Source organism: Penicillium samsonianum, assembly GCF_028829775.1.
Source record: "Penicillium samsonianum strain IBT 33392 chromosome Unknown utg000003l_segment0_segment0, whole genome shotgun sequence".
Taxonomy (NCBI): Eukaryota; Fungi; Ascomycota; class Eurotiomycetes; order Eurotiales; family Aspergillaceae; genus Penicillium; species Penicillium samsonianum.
In genome coordinates this window covers 3,609,198-3,625,732 of record NW_026643261.1, presented here as the reverse complement: position 1 = coordinate 3,625,732, position 16,535 = coordinate 3,609,198, and the positions used below count along the sequence as shown (strand labels likewise).

Genomic DNA, 16,535 nt, shown 5'->3' with positions numbered 1-16,535 from the left:
TCGATGCTGCATTTTCTTCGCTGCCTTTCAGATCCAAATGCTCGTGTCATTGGAACATCAATAACTTGCATTGTGTACCCCATCATTCTTCAAGTTTTCCATTGTGTCATTATAAATAATATATTCATTCATGAGACGCATATGTGTCGAATATGTGCTATTGCTGTGCCTTGCTTCCCACTCCCAAGGCATGTGGGTAGATAGATAGCCACACATTCAGCTAGGTAGGTAGCTCTCGTGTAGTTACGCTCGATGTGGTTTGCAAGAGTGTATTGTCTATTTTGCACATGTGCTAAATTAGAACCCCGCGCTGAATATTGAAAGGGTGTAGTAAGTCAGAGAGCTAAGAGGGTACTTATGCCGAATCTTTTACATGCAAAACCCTACAACGAATTGAAGCGTGAGTGGGATGGCAATATGCTTTCACCATGGGTATGTACATGTTCACCATTTATAAAGTCGGAGACATGTGGTAATGTAAACCCCAGCCAAATGCAAGGATTCAGTAGATGATAATAACCGTCGGAGCCCAGATAGCGAACAATGGAGCCTTCTCGACGGGGAATGTGTTTAGGTCATGTCCAATTGCTTTATTTATGCTCAGGCCAAGTGTATCACTGGCATCTCACCAAGCTCTCTTCAATATGGAATGTCATTCCAAAGATAGAGGTGGACACAGGTCTGCCAAATCTAAGAGGAAGGGTGATCGACTTCCCATTGTTTCAGATGATATAACCCCACAAGCAGGTTAGCAAGCGAGGCATGTTCCACATCTATGTGACATATAGAAATCCATTGGCAAGAATGATAACTGCGTAGTTCTTATCACAGAGGATCACAATCGACTTGCGTAATGGTCTAGCCATCCGCAATGGGCTGCCGTTGATCCTACATCGGTTTTCTTCCTGTATGTAACAGGATTTTAGAGATCAGCAATCGAAGATCCTCGAGTGGCGGGATACAGCCATCTACCACCATGTGGCGAGACGTTTCAAGTAAAAATAGAACCGGGCAGTTCCCGGGTGTAAGGCACAGGAGCCAAATTATCAGCCGGTGGCCTGCATAGTAGTTTAGAGTGCCCTGCCAGATTGGGCCAATAGTTGGAGCGAAACTTATCCTAGTAAATGAAAGAGGGTATCAAAGATACTAGAGCTTGCTGAGCTAGGCAGGTGTGACTAAAGAAGTAAATGATCTTCTTTTGTCGGGATATACCGCGTCTGAGATAGCTCCATTGGCCATTGATGATGTGCTCATCTATTAAACGGGCCCCTGCAAAACGCAGGTACCTGAGGGACTAGGGACTGCAACTAACTGACGCGCTAACGAGTGCGAACCGCTTTCCCTGAGGTATACTCTGTGTCTACTCCGTATATGTAGATATAGGTATAGCTCAAATTAGAACTCATGGCAAGTCAGTCCCTACTTTGTATATGCCCAACCATGCGTGTGTTTGAAGCTCATTTTCCCAAGCAGGCTAGACTTATATTCTCCACAGATGTCCAAGATACAAAGGGAATATTTATTTCACTCAAGTGGAAATTTCCGGCCAACATGAGCCAACCCCAAAGGGGAAGGCGCCAGACTGTAGGGAAAAGCCACTTCCAAAGGATCCGTGGACCCTTAGTATCACTCTTATTAATCCCGTTCGTTTAACTGCATTGCTGTACGCGTATGGTAGGTTGATCAAAATGAACTTGTTCAACTAAGTGTCCAACTGACCCAAATACAATGTACATTTACGCCGATAGTGGAATAGACGGGCTAACCTCGGGTCCGAATCTCCTTTTAACCCCTCTACCCCAGTCTTTGCCCTCAATATGTGGAGCTATGGCCTACCTCTAATATCTTGAAATATACTCCAATATGTATATCCTGCGTGGGGGCTGTTTTTTCCTACTCCTTAGGCCTTGCTGGGATACCCTGTCCTTGTTTGAAAATCGATCTCACACGCTATTTCGCCCGACAAGTAGCTGTTTAGGGCCCCATGCACAGAATAGTTGACCGGCTATTTTGGCCAATACGTAGCGGGATAAAGGAATTGAGCTAGCCGACCTGCTGATGCTGACTTACTATATTATCCTTTGGGCGTTGTAGTAGCTCCGCTAACCGTTTTTAGGGCACAACTCCACAATAGCACCACACTCCACCAAGGCGATCATGGCCAAAAGTAGTATATGCTTCAGTTCCCATACCTTGTTTTAATCGCTATTTCTACTTTGAAACTGTCAGATTATCCAAGTTTCAGAGTGATGGAGTCGGCTTTTCTTGCTTTATGGTAAGATCAAACTACATGCATAAAGATTTTCAATAATCCTTGACGATCAGCGGGGGTTCATCTTACTACATACCTACTCCAAGACCGGAAGATAATCAGATCCCGCTCTATGCAATTTGCCGACATGTCCAAGCTGGGAGCTTTTTCGCTCGGGAGTAGCCGAAAGGAAAATAGGGGAGATCGGTTGTAACCGAGGAGAGACGTCGGCTGTACCCGAGGACTTCAGTGTATGTAGTCCACAAATTTACCCCTTAGTTCGTTTTCTTTAGACACTAAAATTTCAAATGACCCCTGTGGATATCACATTGTGGGACTTTAGTGGGAACAATGCACGGGCGATAGATAAAATCCATAGCCGATGTACGAACCTGGACCAGTATCATAGTACATACTATTCTTCCTGTGGGTACAACATACGGATTAATGAAACGTGCCCACCTGCATTGATGAGATGAATGAACTGAATTGAATTGAATTAAAAGACGTTTGATCCTCAAAAAAAAATCCGTGAGTGTCATGTTCATCGTTGTGAACTAACAAAGAACAACCAAGGCCTTTGTAGACAAATCAGTGAAAACCGGGGTATAAAGACTTGAATCCATAAGGCTGTAAAAGACCTGATTGTTGTGGAGCTTTGTCAAAGACTAGAAAAGGCCATTGTAAACCGTCTCGGTATTCAGCGTATAGAAGGCCTCAGTTCCCTCACGTTTCTCTCTCATAACCCACAGAGAGCATTTTTTTACTACCAATCAACCAATTGAAGAAAAAACAGAAAAAGAGAAAAAGAAAGATTATTGCACGTCTCTACTAACTTACAGAATGACGTCCGATTCTAGACTTCAAGCCAGTATATTCATGAATGGCAGGGGCCGAATTGCAGATCCCCACGACGACATGCCAGATTATCGTTGGGTTACAGCGCATTTGCCTGAGAGTATGTCGTGTGATGGGCAAAGCGATGAGGAGATCATGAACCTTGTACTTTGCAAGATACAGATTGGGAATGTCATCATTGGTGAGAGTGCCCTGCATAGCTTAGGGTTCTATTGCCTTTCGTTGCCGGTAAAGGGTACTCCCGGGGAAAACACCGGCGAAGTTTTGTCTTACGCTGAAACTCTTGTGGAATGGTGGCTCAAGCAAATTCGCCTAGGTAAAGCATGTCTGGACCAGTACAGTATTTTTGACGCCACCACGCGTGCCCTGGAGCACACCAACAGTCTAGAGAATGTACCTCATGGGTGGGGCGAGTCTCGATAATCCAGCAATGCTCTGTAGATTACCTCGCATGGAATGGGATTGGCGCATATCCGGCACAAAAGAGCGAATAATTGCTTTTTTGTAGAACGGATATCCCGGAGTATGGCAAATATTTGCCGGTGATCGACTAAAAAGATACCAAAGAGGGCATGTGGCAAGCGTAAAAGCAAGCGTGGGGGCGGAGAATTGGGGTTAGTCTCATACTTTAATTTTCCAAAAGTTCAGTCTGCAACCCTAGAATGATATCTAGAGCTTAGAGTTTCGATTTGATAGTTTCTGTAGCCTACGGTGTACTCCGTAACTCTAACGTTTATACTCCACTGGAGTAGTCGGTCAACAGAAAAGCCTGGTGTATTTGTCACTGAATAAAGAGTCATTTTTGGAGTGTTCTAGGAAGATTTGATAATATTGCATCATTACAATGGCATAATGCGGAGTAGATCGTCAATTCTAGCGCAATTAAGCGACATATAATACAATATAGACGAGATCATCAGCAAATTTAGGTAATAATAGCACAGATAGCTCACCGTTGAAGTTATGAAACTTCCCGGACTTCCCCCCTGCAGAGATCTCCCTTTCAGCCCCCACAATAAAACAATTTAAATTTCCTAGTCAACTGGGTCCTCTGTATCCATTGATGTGCGTGACCCCTTACAGGCTCTCCTACAACAAATCACAACCAGCTGGGAAAGTCATGCAATGCTTCGATTCGAATTGCCAAGACACTACTAACGGACGGAGCTTCCCCGAGGCCCTAAGGAAGGTTTGACACGTGTGGTTCTCTTCACACGTGTGGTTCTCTGCAATGTTCATCACGCCGTACAACATACGAAAGATTGCAGGGTATGAAAAAGCTGTGATGCTCTAAGCGAGGGAACTATATGACGATCCTTTTCAATATGTAACCTCAAGGGCAACTCACGGGCAATAGACTGCAGACCGGCTAGAATGCCGGGTAGAGACCCGGGTACACAGAATTGATGATTCGACGTATGGAGTAATGGACCCTGTTTACTTGCTCTAAAATATGGACTTGATAGATCACGCCTAGCCTAATATGGCGGGGAAAATATGAGAAAATGGTTTTGTCACGGCCCGTTCAAGGGATGATCTTATCGACCCTGAGGCACTAGTACATGCCAGCGCGTTTGGCCCCCAATCTATCAAGAGTTGCATCGCTCGTACGCGGTTACTCGGCCCCTGACTCGCTGCACCGTTGATCTCCACACGTGTTGACCGGCGTGCTGGGAACTCCGCTATTCCAGTCTAGTCTAGTTCGTCAAAAGACGATGCACGAGTGGAGAAGCACATTTCGACTAATGTACTGTCCTTACTTATCTTCATTGTGCAGTTACTATAATCCTTTTTACGTTAGATCAAGATTTGAAAAGAGTTGCCCCATTGTTAGTTTGCTGTTCTATTCTTGGATCTTTTCCTTTTAAGGGCGGACGTTGGACTCGCCCCGTCGATTATATCCATCAAACTTCTCCATACTGTCCTTCCTTTTACCCCACAAGGAGACGAACGGCTCCTGTGTTCTTATTACACATATCTGTTTCTCCTGTCCTTACGTAGGCTATCAGAAAGATGTCAATTTCTCTTGATAAGGCCGCCAACAATGCGCCGGACGCATCCAATGTGCGGTGGCAATTCATCGACTCTTCGAACAATAGTCGAACCAACTTAACCCAGGTGAAGCGCCATGTTATGCAAGAATATATGCGCCAGAAGAAAGGCGGTGCTCGCCAAAGCGAAAGTGAAGAGGAAGCACCACGACCAAAACGTGGGAGGCCCAGGAAGACTCAGGGTGCGCAACGAAGATCAAACAAAAAATCGAAATCAGACGGTGCCAACAATAACAATCAACCTCGGGCAAGGAGGTCAACCAGCAAGCAGCAAACTACACGCAAAGAAGACCTCAATATCGAGGTTAACTGCGATGTGTTTGTTTCGGATCCTATCTCGTCGGGTCCTCCGTTGATCGAATCCAATGACATTCCCTCGTTTCCCCCTTTCCGACCCTCTTCTGCCCAATCTCACGATGTTCCTCTTCCACTGGATGGCTTTGTCGATGTACATCCACAAAGTTCTCCGAGCCATGATCTATATTTTAACAATTTCTCATGGCCGTCCCCCTCCACAATCCCATATCAGTTCATGCCATCACCATCTACTATGATCAGCGATGCGCGAATCGACACATTCAACACGCTTCCTCTTCCTATAGAGTTGGATCGAGATGGACACAGGATATTTGACTCCTATTTGAACGATATGCCAGCCTCCTCCTATGGATCCCATTACCGGTCGCCCATGGCCAACAACTGTTACACACCGGCCTTCGTGCCTGGGACAATGAAAGGTACCGTCGCATTCCAAAACACCATTCTCGTACATGCAGCTAACACTTCGTAATGAAGGCCAAACTCAAAAAACCCTTCTTCAAAGAGATCATGCTGTCTCCGTGCTCCGGGAGCACCGCTCCGACAACCCTCATGACATCTCCGATGTTGCAATCATGTCCTGTCTGAGTGCTGCAGCCTTAGAGGACTGCGATCCCCGGCCAGGCCACAAAGAAATAAGCTGGGTGCACATGCGAGCCGCACGAGAGATGATACGAGCGCGTGGTGGTCCCGCTGCATTTGCAAACACTCGTATCGGCATGATGATCAACTGGCAAAATTACATCTTGCCGGGCTATGAGGCCAACGGACCCAGCTTCTTCTATGAATACGACCAACATGCCCCAGTCTCGTCTGCGTCTCTAGCATCACTGCCCCAGCCCACCCCAAACCCGCGCTCAATGCCATCTCCACCATATTCCACCTCCTCGGCCTTCTCAGAAGTCTCGCCCAGCCCCGAACCTCGAATAATGCTCCCATCACACTCCGAAGCGATCCCAGTAGATGAGATCAAATTCCAATGCGAAGAATTTTTCGACTTCCTCCGACGCTGTGAACAACTCGCCCTATACCAACGCGATAACCCTCAATCATCGTACATAACCCGACATACAGCAGTCCAGGAAACATCCATCCTCCGCCAAATCCTCGCGGCACCCCCAGGCGCCCGATTCACCACCTCAGACGACCGAAAACAAATGGTCGCCCGGTTAACAGCGTTGATGACACTCAATGCCGCGATGTGGGATTACCGCAACACCCCAGCGCGCGCAGCAATCTTCCTCGACACGCTCGAGAAATCCCTGGTCGACAGCGAAGTCGGCATAAATGGCTCCGTCGATGCCAGGCTCCAAACCCTTCTTGAATGCAGCAACGGCACTCTTGATGGCTGGCCCACCAGTGCCGCCGGCTTTGCTTCCGCTGCCCCGGTAGAGGAGCTCCCAGACTTCTCTCAATACTTTCCGACTGCTACTTCGCCCTCTGCGCGTCCGTGGTTCGCGGGCCGTATGATGAAGGTTGCTCAGCGGTTGAGCCCTCTGTCGTGGTACCGGATTAATGAGTTTTTGTTCTCGTGTTTGACCCTCCAGGTGCAGGAGTCGTCTACGGCTCTCTGGGAAGCGGATCTTCGTCGCGAGATCCTCGATGCGCCGACTACTTATGTTATGCGCTCATTGACTGAGTGATGTATAGCACTGGCCTGGACCAGATGACCTGTATTTGTTTTTATGTTTTATGTTTATGTTTTGATGTTTTCTACCCCCTTGTACCACTCTTTCAGAGTTTCTTGTATATACCCTCGCTATCACTTATAACATATTTTGGATTATTGATGAACCTGGAGAATTGTAAAGTGACAAGGCTAAAGTTATCCATAAATTTGCATCTTTATATGATCATAAGTACTATTCACTCCATGATGTCCTTCATAGTATCACCAATAGCATCAGCACCGCCGCCACTACCAATCAACTACTCATTTGATAATGACTCGCTGATAGATGGTCAGCGTAGGGGACCCATTCTCCTTAACTTCCAAAACAAGATGCAACAACTGTTCCTTCATCGGGATCGCCTTCCGATAACTAAGCTCCACACATAACTCTTTAGACAGAGGCTGTGTAACTTCAACAACATTGCTAGGCAATTCGCGGCAGAGTGTTGTTGTTGAAGAATATTCATGTTTCCATATTTTATGTGCAAAATGCGTCATGAATGTGACGACCTCTGAATTCAAATGAATGAAAATATAATATTAAAATATTGAATTGAAGACAAATTATCAGAACAGACGTAAACTTCACGTTTACATCTTCCCAACAGATCTCTATATATAGATCGCCAAAAGAATCACCATCATAGTACCCACAACCTGCATCATCGACGATTGGGTACCTACAGATGCAGCCCCGGTGTACATCAGACTCACTGCACTTGTCGCAGTCGAAACAGTAGCCGTGGCCAACCCACTAGGGTGGCTGCTGTGGAACCGTGAATGAGTCGAGGACGAAGAGACAGCACCACTAGCCCCAGCTCCAGAGCCCTGGTGTGGTGTATACAAAGATGGAGCCACGGTGGGCTTAGCGGCGTTGGTCTGGGTCACCACAATAGTGTTGATGTACCCGGTACAGGTATCATCGTCGGAGCAAGATTCAACGACTATGGTCGTGGTGTGGACTGTGCCTGCATCTGAGCCTGATTCTGTGCTCCCAGAGCCAGATTGGGATCCGGGAGTAACATCGGTAGCTTGAGGGTTCGCAACAGTCACAGGGACAATGGCTCCTTCGGCTGGGATATATGTGTAGACTGGGTAGACAGTGGTTGCGACAGCGAATGTTTCGGTGGTTGCGTAAGACGTCTTTGATCTCAGCGGGCAGTCGGTCACAGATTCAGGGCAGGCAAAGACGGTGGCCGTGCGGGTAGCGAAGATAGTAGATGTGGTCAGCTTGGAAGCGCTATTGTCACTACCTCCAATTGCTTCGGTGGCAGAAGGAGATGTAGTATGCTTAGTAGGTACAGCGCCGTTGGTAGCAGTGGCATCTGCCACGGGACAAACTGTCGTGGAGACAACCAGGGTTTCAGTGGTCAAGTATGTGGTCTTTGATCTCAGGGGACAATTGGTCACTGAAGATGGGCATGCAGTGATGGTGGCTGTCCGAGTGCTATAGACAGTGGAAGTTGTGAGGTCTGAGTCACCGTTTCCATGGCCATGATCACCAGAACCTCCAGTGGCGGATGGAGATGCAGGTGCTGTATTAGTAGTGCTGGCAGTCTCAGTGACAGGGCAGATTGTGGTGGATACCAGAATTGTCTCTGTAGTCACGAATGTTGTCTTGGAACTGGCTGGGCAGTTAGGGACTGTGGTAGGACACGCAGTGACGGTAGCCGTGCGAGTAGAAAAGACAGTCGATGTGGTCAACTCCAATGTAGAGGACCCAGAGGCCACACTGGACTGAAGTGCTCCGGATGGGGTGGATGTAGGGATATAAGCGACAACTGTAGTGCTACTATCAGAGGCAGACGTCGAGATGCTGACCTGTGAAGAAGATGATCCGAGTCCAGTGGTCGGTCCTTGGGGAGAGGAACCACTCGATTGCGAAGGTCCAGTTGAAAGAGAGCCCGGTGCAGACACAACAATAGATGGGTTGGTAACAGGGGTAGAAACAGGGGCTGAAGGAGTCTGAATAACCACAGACGATGACAAAGGTGTGGGGGTATGCGGGCGAGGAGAGTGACTAGGGACTCGACTCAGATAAGGAGTTGAAGTAGCGATTGCGCTGGAAGCGAGAACTGCCGATGAAGAACGAACAGGACAAGGTTTGCGACTAGGCATAGGCCTAGGGATATAAGACCAATGGTGATGCTGATGGCGATGATGCTGATGCTGATGCTGGCTATGGTGTGTCGCCACAGCAATAGGAGTGGAAGTCATAGTTGGCTCAGCAAGCATGGTCGTGGCGAGACTGGTTTGCACAAATAATGCGGCCAAAATCCATCCTCGAACAAGAAAGGAACCCATCTTGACCGTCGCCGAAAGGATTGAACGATTGACAGTAAGATGATTAAAAAAACAGCGAAAAAGAATGACTGATAGTTGGACTGGGAATGCAAAAAGAGTGTAAGAATTCAAACCAAAATGAAGCCGTCGAGAGGAAATGTCGCAGTATATACTTTGTCGCTTAGGGTTTCCATGCTCGCAACACGGAGACGCCGACAACAACAAAGCCAGGATTTAAGTTGACGTGGGCAAAATGCTCCAGTTCCTGGATTTTTCCTGGATTTGAAATAAACTATTGACGCCATTGACGCCTCCGCTCGCTTGTTTGTGCCTTGTCTTGGATTTGTACATCGCCGTGGTGAAAATAGCCGGCTGAGACTCCCACTCAACACAAAAGGGAGAACTATTTAGTGCGAGGATGTTCCAACCAAACTCAATAATTTGGATCAGTCAAAGAACGTCTTGTGAAATACAAACATGTTCATCCGTCGCCTTGCCCTCGCCGCAGCCCTTCTTCTCGGTCAGGTTTCAGCCAGCACCCCCGCGGCTAGCTCTCCACCAGCCAGTAGTCAAGCCCATGTGGCCACGGAAACTTGCCGAACGGAGCTAGGAACTAGCTCGGTGAAGTCGGTACCTACCACAACCATCACTCGTACGATCCATCAGCGTACTCCCGTCGTTGTCCTCACAACACTTCTGGAAACCGTCACGGTCACCCCTGCTGTGTCGACCGAGATATTGACGGACTATGAAACTACTATTATCACCTCCACAGCTGATGCAATCACTGATATTTTCTCAACAACTTCAACTGAGTTTGACACTGCCACATTGACTCTAACTCCTGCTCCTATCACCACAACCGTTGCCGAAGTCCTCTCGACTATCTCGACCAGCACTTCCACCATTGCCACCTCTGCAGGCTTCATTCCCATTGCAGACACTCTGCCTCCCACTGTTACTGCCAAGCGCTCATTGGAAGAGGATGATGATTGCTCTCCTTGGGTGGATGATTACAAGTATCCGCAAGCGGTCGTGTGCCATGAGAAGAACATCATCAAAACGACCACTATCTCCACTGTGACCGGGTCACCTACCACTATCACCGCTGCAACTCCTACCACCACAGTGACAGTCACCAACACCATCACCAGCAGCTCAGTGATTCTTCCCTCGGATGTCTCCACCACACTGAGCTTCAGCACCACCTCAACCATCACCGAGACCACCTTTGCTGCCGGTGAGACGAGCACAGTTACTTCCACTAGCACTGTTCTAGGAGGTACAACTACCACATCCTTCTACGCAGCCTGTGCTACAAACAACATCGCTGGAGCCCCTCTCTCTTCGGAGTTCGGCTCGGCCGCAGGCAAATACATCTATTCGCTCACGTTCACCCACGTCCCTGGCCAACAAATGACAGTTGGTAACACTAATTCCGCATACGATTGTTGTGCCAGCTGTATGGCAAGTTCCACTTGTGCCATGTCATACTACTACTCGGCTTCGTCCTCCGTCAAATACTGTTATCTAATTGCAACAAACACGTGCTCGGTTGCTTCTACCTTTGGCACGGCTTCTCTCCAGAGCGGCATGACCGGTGTGCAGATCTCCAATGGAAATTGTGGACATGTGATAGGTACAAATGCATAGTTTGGTGTGGACTATGTGGACTACTGCATAGATGATATATAGCATCAGAATCTATGAATTCATATAATGTTTATACTGCGTTAATATTGCAACCTTATATTGTGCGACGGCTAGATATTCTCTATGGATAATCAGAAAAATCATGGCTTATGTATAAACATCGCCGGATTGGTTCCAGGTGACATCTCGGGATGTTCCGTGCCACTATTCCTAGGTAGGCATGTGGACACGTGCCCAGGTGGGTATGGTATGTGGTTTGATACATATCAGACTTCATGTTTTTGGCGACAATGAATATGAACTATTACAAATTCAAATGGCTTGGGTGAATTTTCAGCCAACGGTCCTGTTGATGGATTTGTCGAGAGCTCCATAAGTATGCGTCCGACAACGGCGGTCATCCCGGAATTCTTACTTTGTGTCTGAAGATGAAGCCTGTAAGATATTTTGACGAGTTTGCCGCATATGCCGATGGCTGATCAGGGCAAAACTGTTAGTAAACTCAAAAAATCGACAGAACAAGGCCTAGCCCTGGATCTGCTTAAAAAGTGGTCTGTGCATTCCAAGGTTTGATGCCTGAATCTCCAAATTCATACCTATATCGGCGCAATCTCTTGGCCAAGGTTAAAGAGAATTAATTTTAAGAATTGCCGCACATTGCGCATTCCAAGGTTATGACGCCTCCCAGGGGGAAACCCAAAGTGTTGGGAAATGGCTCTTTCACATGCAAATCTTAAAAGTGGGGCCAAATCAAATTATCATGTCCACGGGGTGATTTATTAGTATTTGTTGAACATAGGAGGTTATCATGTAGCTTAGATGAATCAGTATAGAGAGACGAATAGAACAAAATAAACATGTTTTAATATTATAAATAGAAGGAATAATAAGACCTCGTAAATTGCCCAAATCGAGAAAATCCGGAGATACGATAAGAAGCCACGTTCCCGGAGATGGAGAACCTTGGAACCCCACGCGAACACGGTGTCTTGGCCAGGTGGCCCTGGAAGGTTAATGTGTTCCACTGGCAGCTCGAAGCTCTTAGAATCTCAACAAAATTTCTTGTTCCCTTCTTCTCTCTACCATTGTACAGATTCCAATGACCACAACCTTACAATCATATCTTTTTTTCACCTGATTTAGTGAACTTTCGCAGCGTTTGACCTGTATAGCGTGATTCTCTTAACCCTCTTTACCGAAACAATGGCCGTCCTCGACATCACCAAGGATTTGCCCACACTCTTTAAGCGACAGGTGCAGGAAACCCCAGACGCCATCGCCCTGGAACATGAGACCACGACATATACATATACCCAGCTGGATCAAGAAGTTGAGGCTCTTGCCAGTCGCTTACGGACCTATGGAGTGAGCCGTGACACCCTCGTGGGTGTGCTCCTACCTCGCAGCGCGCATTACGTGATTGCCTGTCTAGCAGCGCTCCGTGCGGGTGGTGCCTTCCTTGTTCTCGAATTGGCTTACCCCGCGGACCTCTTGGCGGATGTCATCGAGGACGCTAGTCCCGCCGTGATTATCACCCACAAGTCCGAGGCCGACAAAATCAAAGCCCCTGTACCGGTAATTGCCTTGGATGGACCCGTGGTCGAAATCAATGGCCACACCAAGGAACCTTCTCCGTTGCCGGCCGATGACGATTTGGATCGCTTGGCGTTTGTATCCTATTCGTCAGGAACGACAGGCAAACCCAAGGGAATCGCCAACCCGCACCGCGCCCCGGTACTATCATACGATCTGAGATTTGCAGTGCAGGATGTACAACCAGGTGATCGGGTGGCCTGCAATGTCTTTTTCATCTGGGAGATGCTGCGGCCGCTGCTGCGCGGAGCCACGGTGGTTATCGTGCCCGACGAAACGAGCTATGACCCCGCGGCTCTGGTTGACCTGCTCTCGGCTAAGAAGGTCACTGAAACGCTCATGACACCCACTCTCCTAGCTACCGTTCTTTCACGTTATCCCCGCTTCGGTACTCGTGTGCCTGATTTGCGCATCATTTGGCTGAACGGTGAGGTTGTGACAACCGATCTTGCCCGCAAAGCTATCAAAATTCTTCCCAATGCCCGCCTGCTCAACTGCTACAGTGCATGTGAAACGCATGAGATTGCCTGCGGAGATATCCGTGATATGCTTGATGGCGACTCTATTTACTGTCCAGTCGGCCCATCAATTGTTCCTACACACACCTACGTCCTGAACGAGGATGGACAGGAGGTAGAAACAGGGACATCGGGAGAACTCTTTATTGGAGGTCCTTTGTTGGCGCGGGAATACATTAACCTTCCCGAGACCACCGCCAAGGCTTTCCTTCCGGACACCTTTGATTCCGCACCTGGTGCTCGTATGTACAGGACTGGCGACCTAGCCCGCAAGCTGCCTTCTGGATTCCTTGAAATCACCGGCCGCGTCGGCGCAATGATTAAGCTGCGCGGATATTCCGTTGTGCCGGCAAAGGTGGAAAGTGACATCTGCCAGTACTTGGCTGTCAGCCAGTGCGTTGTCACTGCGTTCGGCGATGGACTGGACCGACAACTGGTCGCATATGTTGTTGCTGACAAGGACGCTTCCTCCGATCGCCCTTCGGTCGTGATCAACGAGTCCGGCCACTCCCCCAGCGCGCGTCGTGCCCTCGAGAACCATCTTGCGCAATACATGATCCCAGCCCTCTGGGTTGCACTAGACCAGTTGCCTACTAACGAGGTCTCCGGCAAGGTTGATATGAAGAACCTCCCTTCGCCTCGTAGCTCCAGCCCCAATGGCAGTGAGCAAAGCGCAGGGAAGGACCCGATTGGTCTCAATGACATTGCGGCAATCTGGGAGGCTGTTCTGAAAGTTTCAAAGAACCTGATCAACGCCGAAGACAATTTCTTCGATCTGGGCGGACATTCTTTGTCTCTGGCAGATCTGTCATCCAAGCTTTCCAGACGTTTCGGCTTCCGTGTTCCTATTCCTCGTCTCGCAGAGAACACTACTCTTTCGGGCCACTTGGAGACCGTGCGTGCTGTCAGAGATGGCCACACTGAAGAAGTACAAGCAAATCTGCCGGCAGTCTTGCTTTCCGATGCCACACTGGACGAGGACATTAAGCCCACCAATACCGCGATCACTTCAATCAGCTCGGCCGACACGGTGCTTTTGACTGGTGTAACCGGTTTCCTGGGCGCATTCCTGCTCAATGATTTGATTGAGAACACATCCGCTAAAATCATCTGTCTTGTGCGTTTCAGCGACCCCGAGCAGGATGATCAAGCCGGAGGTGTGGCTCGAATCCGCAGGAACCTCCTAGACATGGGACTCTGGCGCGATTCTATTCTGGAGCGTCTCGAAATCCTACCAGGAAACCTTTCTCGCCCTCGACTGGGTCTGAATCCGGATGAATTTGAGAACATCGCGGCTCGTGTCCAAGTGATTGTGCATGCTGCAGCCACCGTCAACCTCGTTTACCCCTACGCTGCACTTCGGGGAGCAAACGTGGGTGGAACCAGAGAGATTCTTCGTCTGGCCGCCAAGGGTGGCGCAACCGTGCAGTATATCTCTACCAATGGTGTCTTGCCATCATCTGGTGAGAACGGCTGGCCCGAAACTACCATACTAGATGTACAAGATGTCCCCACAAAGCTACTCGATGGCTATGGTCAGACAAAGTGGGTTGCAGAGCAGCTCGTTCTCAAGGCTGGTGAGCGTGGATTGCCAGTCAAGATTCACCGGTGTGGTACCATCAGTGGTCACAGCGACACAGGCTCCGCCAATGCGTGGGATTTGCTCACTGCATTGATCGTTGAATCCATCCAGATTGGATACGCCCCAGACGTGGAAGGATGGCGTGCTGAGATGACCCCTGTGAACTTTGTCAGCAAATCCATTGTCCATCTTGCGACTCAGACCCAGAAAGACCAAACGGTGTTCCATCTCGGAGATCCTACACCGGTCGACACTCGCTCGGTCTTTGAGGACCTCAAAGAGCTTGGTTATGAGACACAACCTCTCCCATGGGATGAGTGGGTGGCTCTGTGGTTCGAGAAGAGAGGCTCATCCAAGGGTGGCGATGGTTCGTTTACCGTCGACATTCTTCGCAGTGGCATGCCGACTGTCGAGTTCCTCCGAGACATCGTGGTTCTTGATAACGCTTTGACCAGGCCTTTCCGGGCCGTCATCGAGCGTCCCAAGGTGGACAGCCTATTGCTGGAGACCTACACTCGGCATTGGTTTGCTCGAGGATGGCTACCCCGGCCCCCATCTCGTCAGCATGCCCTCAACCGACCTTCCAAGGTTGCAGTAAAGGGGCCACTCAGCGGCCAAGTCGCCGTGGTGACTGGTGCTTCTTCTGGCATTGGTGCAGCGGTAGCAGCTGCCCTAGCCAAGCAGGGCTGTGCTGTAGCACTTGGCGCTCGACGCCTGGATGCTCTTGAGAGCACCAAGCGCAAGGTTGAAGCTCACGGCGTGAAGTGTATCCTCCGATCCACCGACGTCACAAGCAAGACTCAGGTGGAAGCTCTTGTCCAAGCAGCGAGTGAGGAGCTCGGCCCAGTCGACATCTTGGTTGCATGCGCTGGTGTCATGTACTTCACCATGATGGCAAACACACAGATGGACGAGTGGGAGCGCACAGTCGACGTCAACTGCAAGGGTCTCTTGCACGCTCTCTCTTCAACCGTTCCTGGCATGCTCTCGCGCGGCCGCGGCCATGTCGTCGCCATCTCCTCCGACGCCGGACGTAAGGTCTTCCCTGGTCTGGGTGTGTACTCGGCCAGCAAGTTCTTCGTCGAGGCCACCCTTCAAGCCCTCCGTCTCGAGACTGCAGGCGCTGGCTTGCGCGTGACGAGTATCCAGCCCGGCAACACTTCCACAGACCTGCTGGGCATGTCAACGGATACTGAAGCCGTCAAGAAGTTCGGAGAGCCATCCGGAGCGAAGATCCTCGATCCTTCGGATGTTGCCAACTCCATTGTTTACGCCCTGACCCAACCTGAACATGTATCTGTCAACGAGATTCTTGTTGAGCCTCGGGATGAGCCGATTTAAGCGGTATCGGCCACTCACCACATGTTATATTGGTGTCTTTTATGATTTATTGTTAAGTATACGTTGCTCGCTAGTTGTGATATAGGGGTTTTGATTTGATTCACACAAAAATAGACGACCACATAGAGGTAGAAGGGATATATTGTATAGAGTATTGAATACTGCATTTCCACACGCGCTTTGCCCATGCAACTCAAACCCATATGCTCTCATTCCACACGCTGGTCCACAAGAAACCGCAACAGCCGGGGCACATCATCAACTTCCATATCCAAAGCAGCCGATGGCCCCGGTCGTTCATAGAAAGCGTCTTCAAAATACTCAGGCCAGAATCCCGCGTATTCCCGGTCAATAATAGCAGATATCTTCAACGTCCCAGGATCAACAATCACATTATGTTGCGACAAGTCATTAT

At 49.0% G+C, this 16,535-nt stretch overlaps 5 protein-coding genes across 5 annotated transcripts; 4 read left to right on the top strand and 1 right to left on the bottom strand.

The window, feature by feature from the left end:
* Positions 1-3,094: 3,094 nt before the first annotated feature.
* Positions 3,095-3,532, top strand: N7471_004975 (uncharacterized protein; the record flags this gene model as incomplete). The annotated part of the gene is made up of 1 exon (XM_057277694.1): positions 3,095-3,532. One exon carries the CDS (start codon positions 3,095-3,097, stop codon positions 3,530-3,532), a length of 438 nt encoding a protein of 145 aa, XP_057137304.1.
* Positions 3,533-5,122: 1,590 nt separating this feature from the next.
* N7471_004974 (sigma-70 region 2 family protein) lies at positions 5,123-7,121 on the top strand (the record flags this gene model as incomplete). Its single annotated transcript, XM_057277693.1, has 2 exons — positions 5,123-5,897; positions 5,956-7,121. 2 exons carry the CDS (start codon positions 5,123-5,125, stop codon positions 7,119-7,121), a joined length of 1,941 nt encoding a protein of 646 aa, XP_057137303.1.
* Positions 7,122-7,762: 641 nt separating this feature from the next.
* N7471_004973 (uncharacterized protein) lies at positions 7,763-9,454 on the bottom strand (the record flags this gene model as incomplete). Its single annotated transcript, XM_057277692.1, has 1 exon — positions 7,763-9,454. One exon carries the CDS (start codon positions 9,452-9,454, stop codon positions 7,763-7,765), a length of 1,692 nt encoding a protein of 563 aa, XP_057137302.1.
* Positions 9,455-9,910: 456 nt separating this feature from the next.
* On the top strand, positions 9,911-11,086 carry N7471_004972 (uncharacterized protein; the record flags this gene model as incomplete). Its single annotated transcript, XM_057277691.1, has 1 exon — positions 9,911-11,086. One exon carries the CDS (start codon positions 9,911-9,913, stop codon positions 11,084-11,086), a length of 1,176 nt encoding a protein of 391 aa, XP_057137301.1.
* A 1,203-nt stretch (positions 11,087-12,289) lies between these two features.
* On the top strand, positions 12,290-16,120 carry N7471_004971 (Male sterility NAD-binding; the record flags this gene model as incomplete). Its single annotated transcript, XM_057277690.1, has 1 exon — positions 12,290-16,120. One exon carries the CDS (start codon positions 12,290-12,292, stop codon positions 16,118-16,120), a length of 3,831 nt encoding a protein of 1,276 aa, XP_057137300.1.
* Positions 16,121-16,535: the final 415 nt, after the last annotated feature.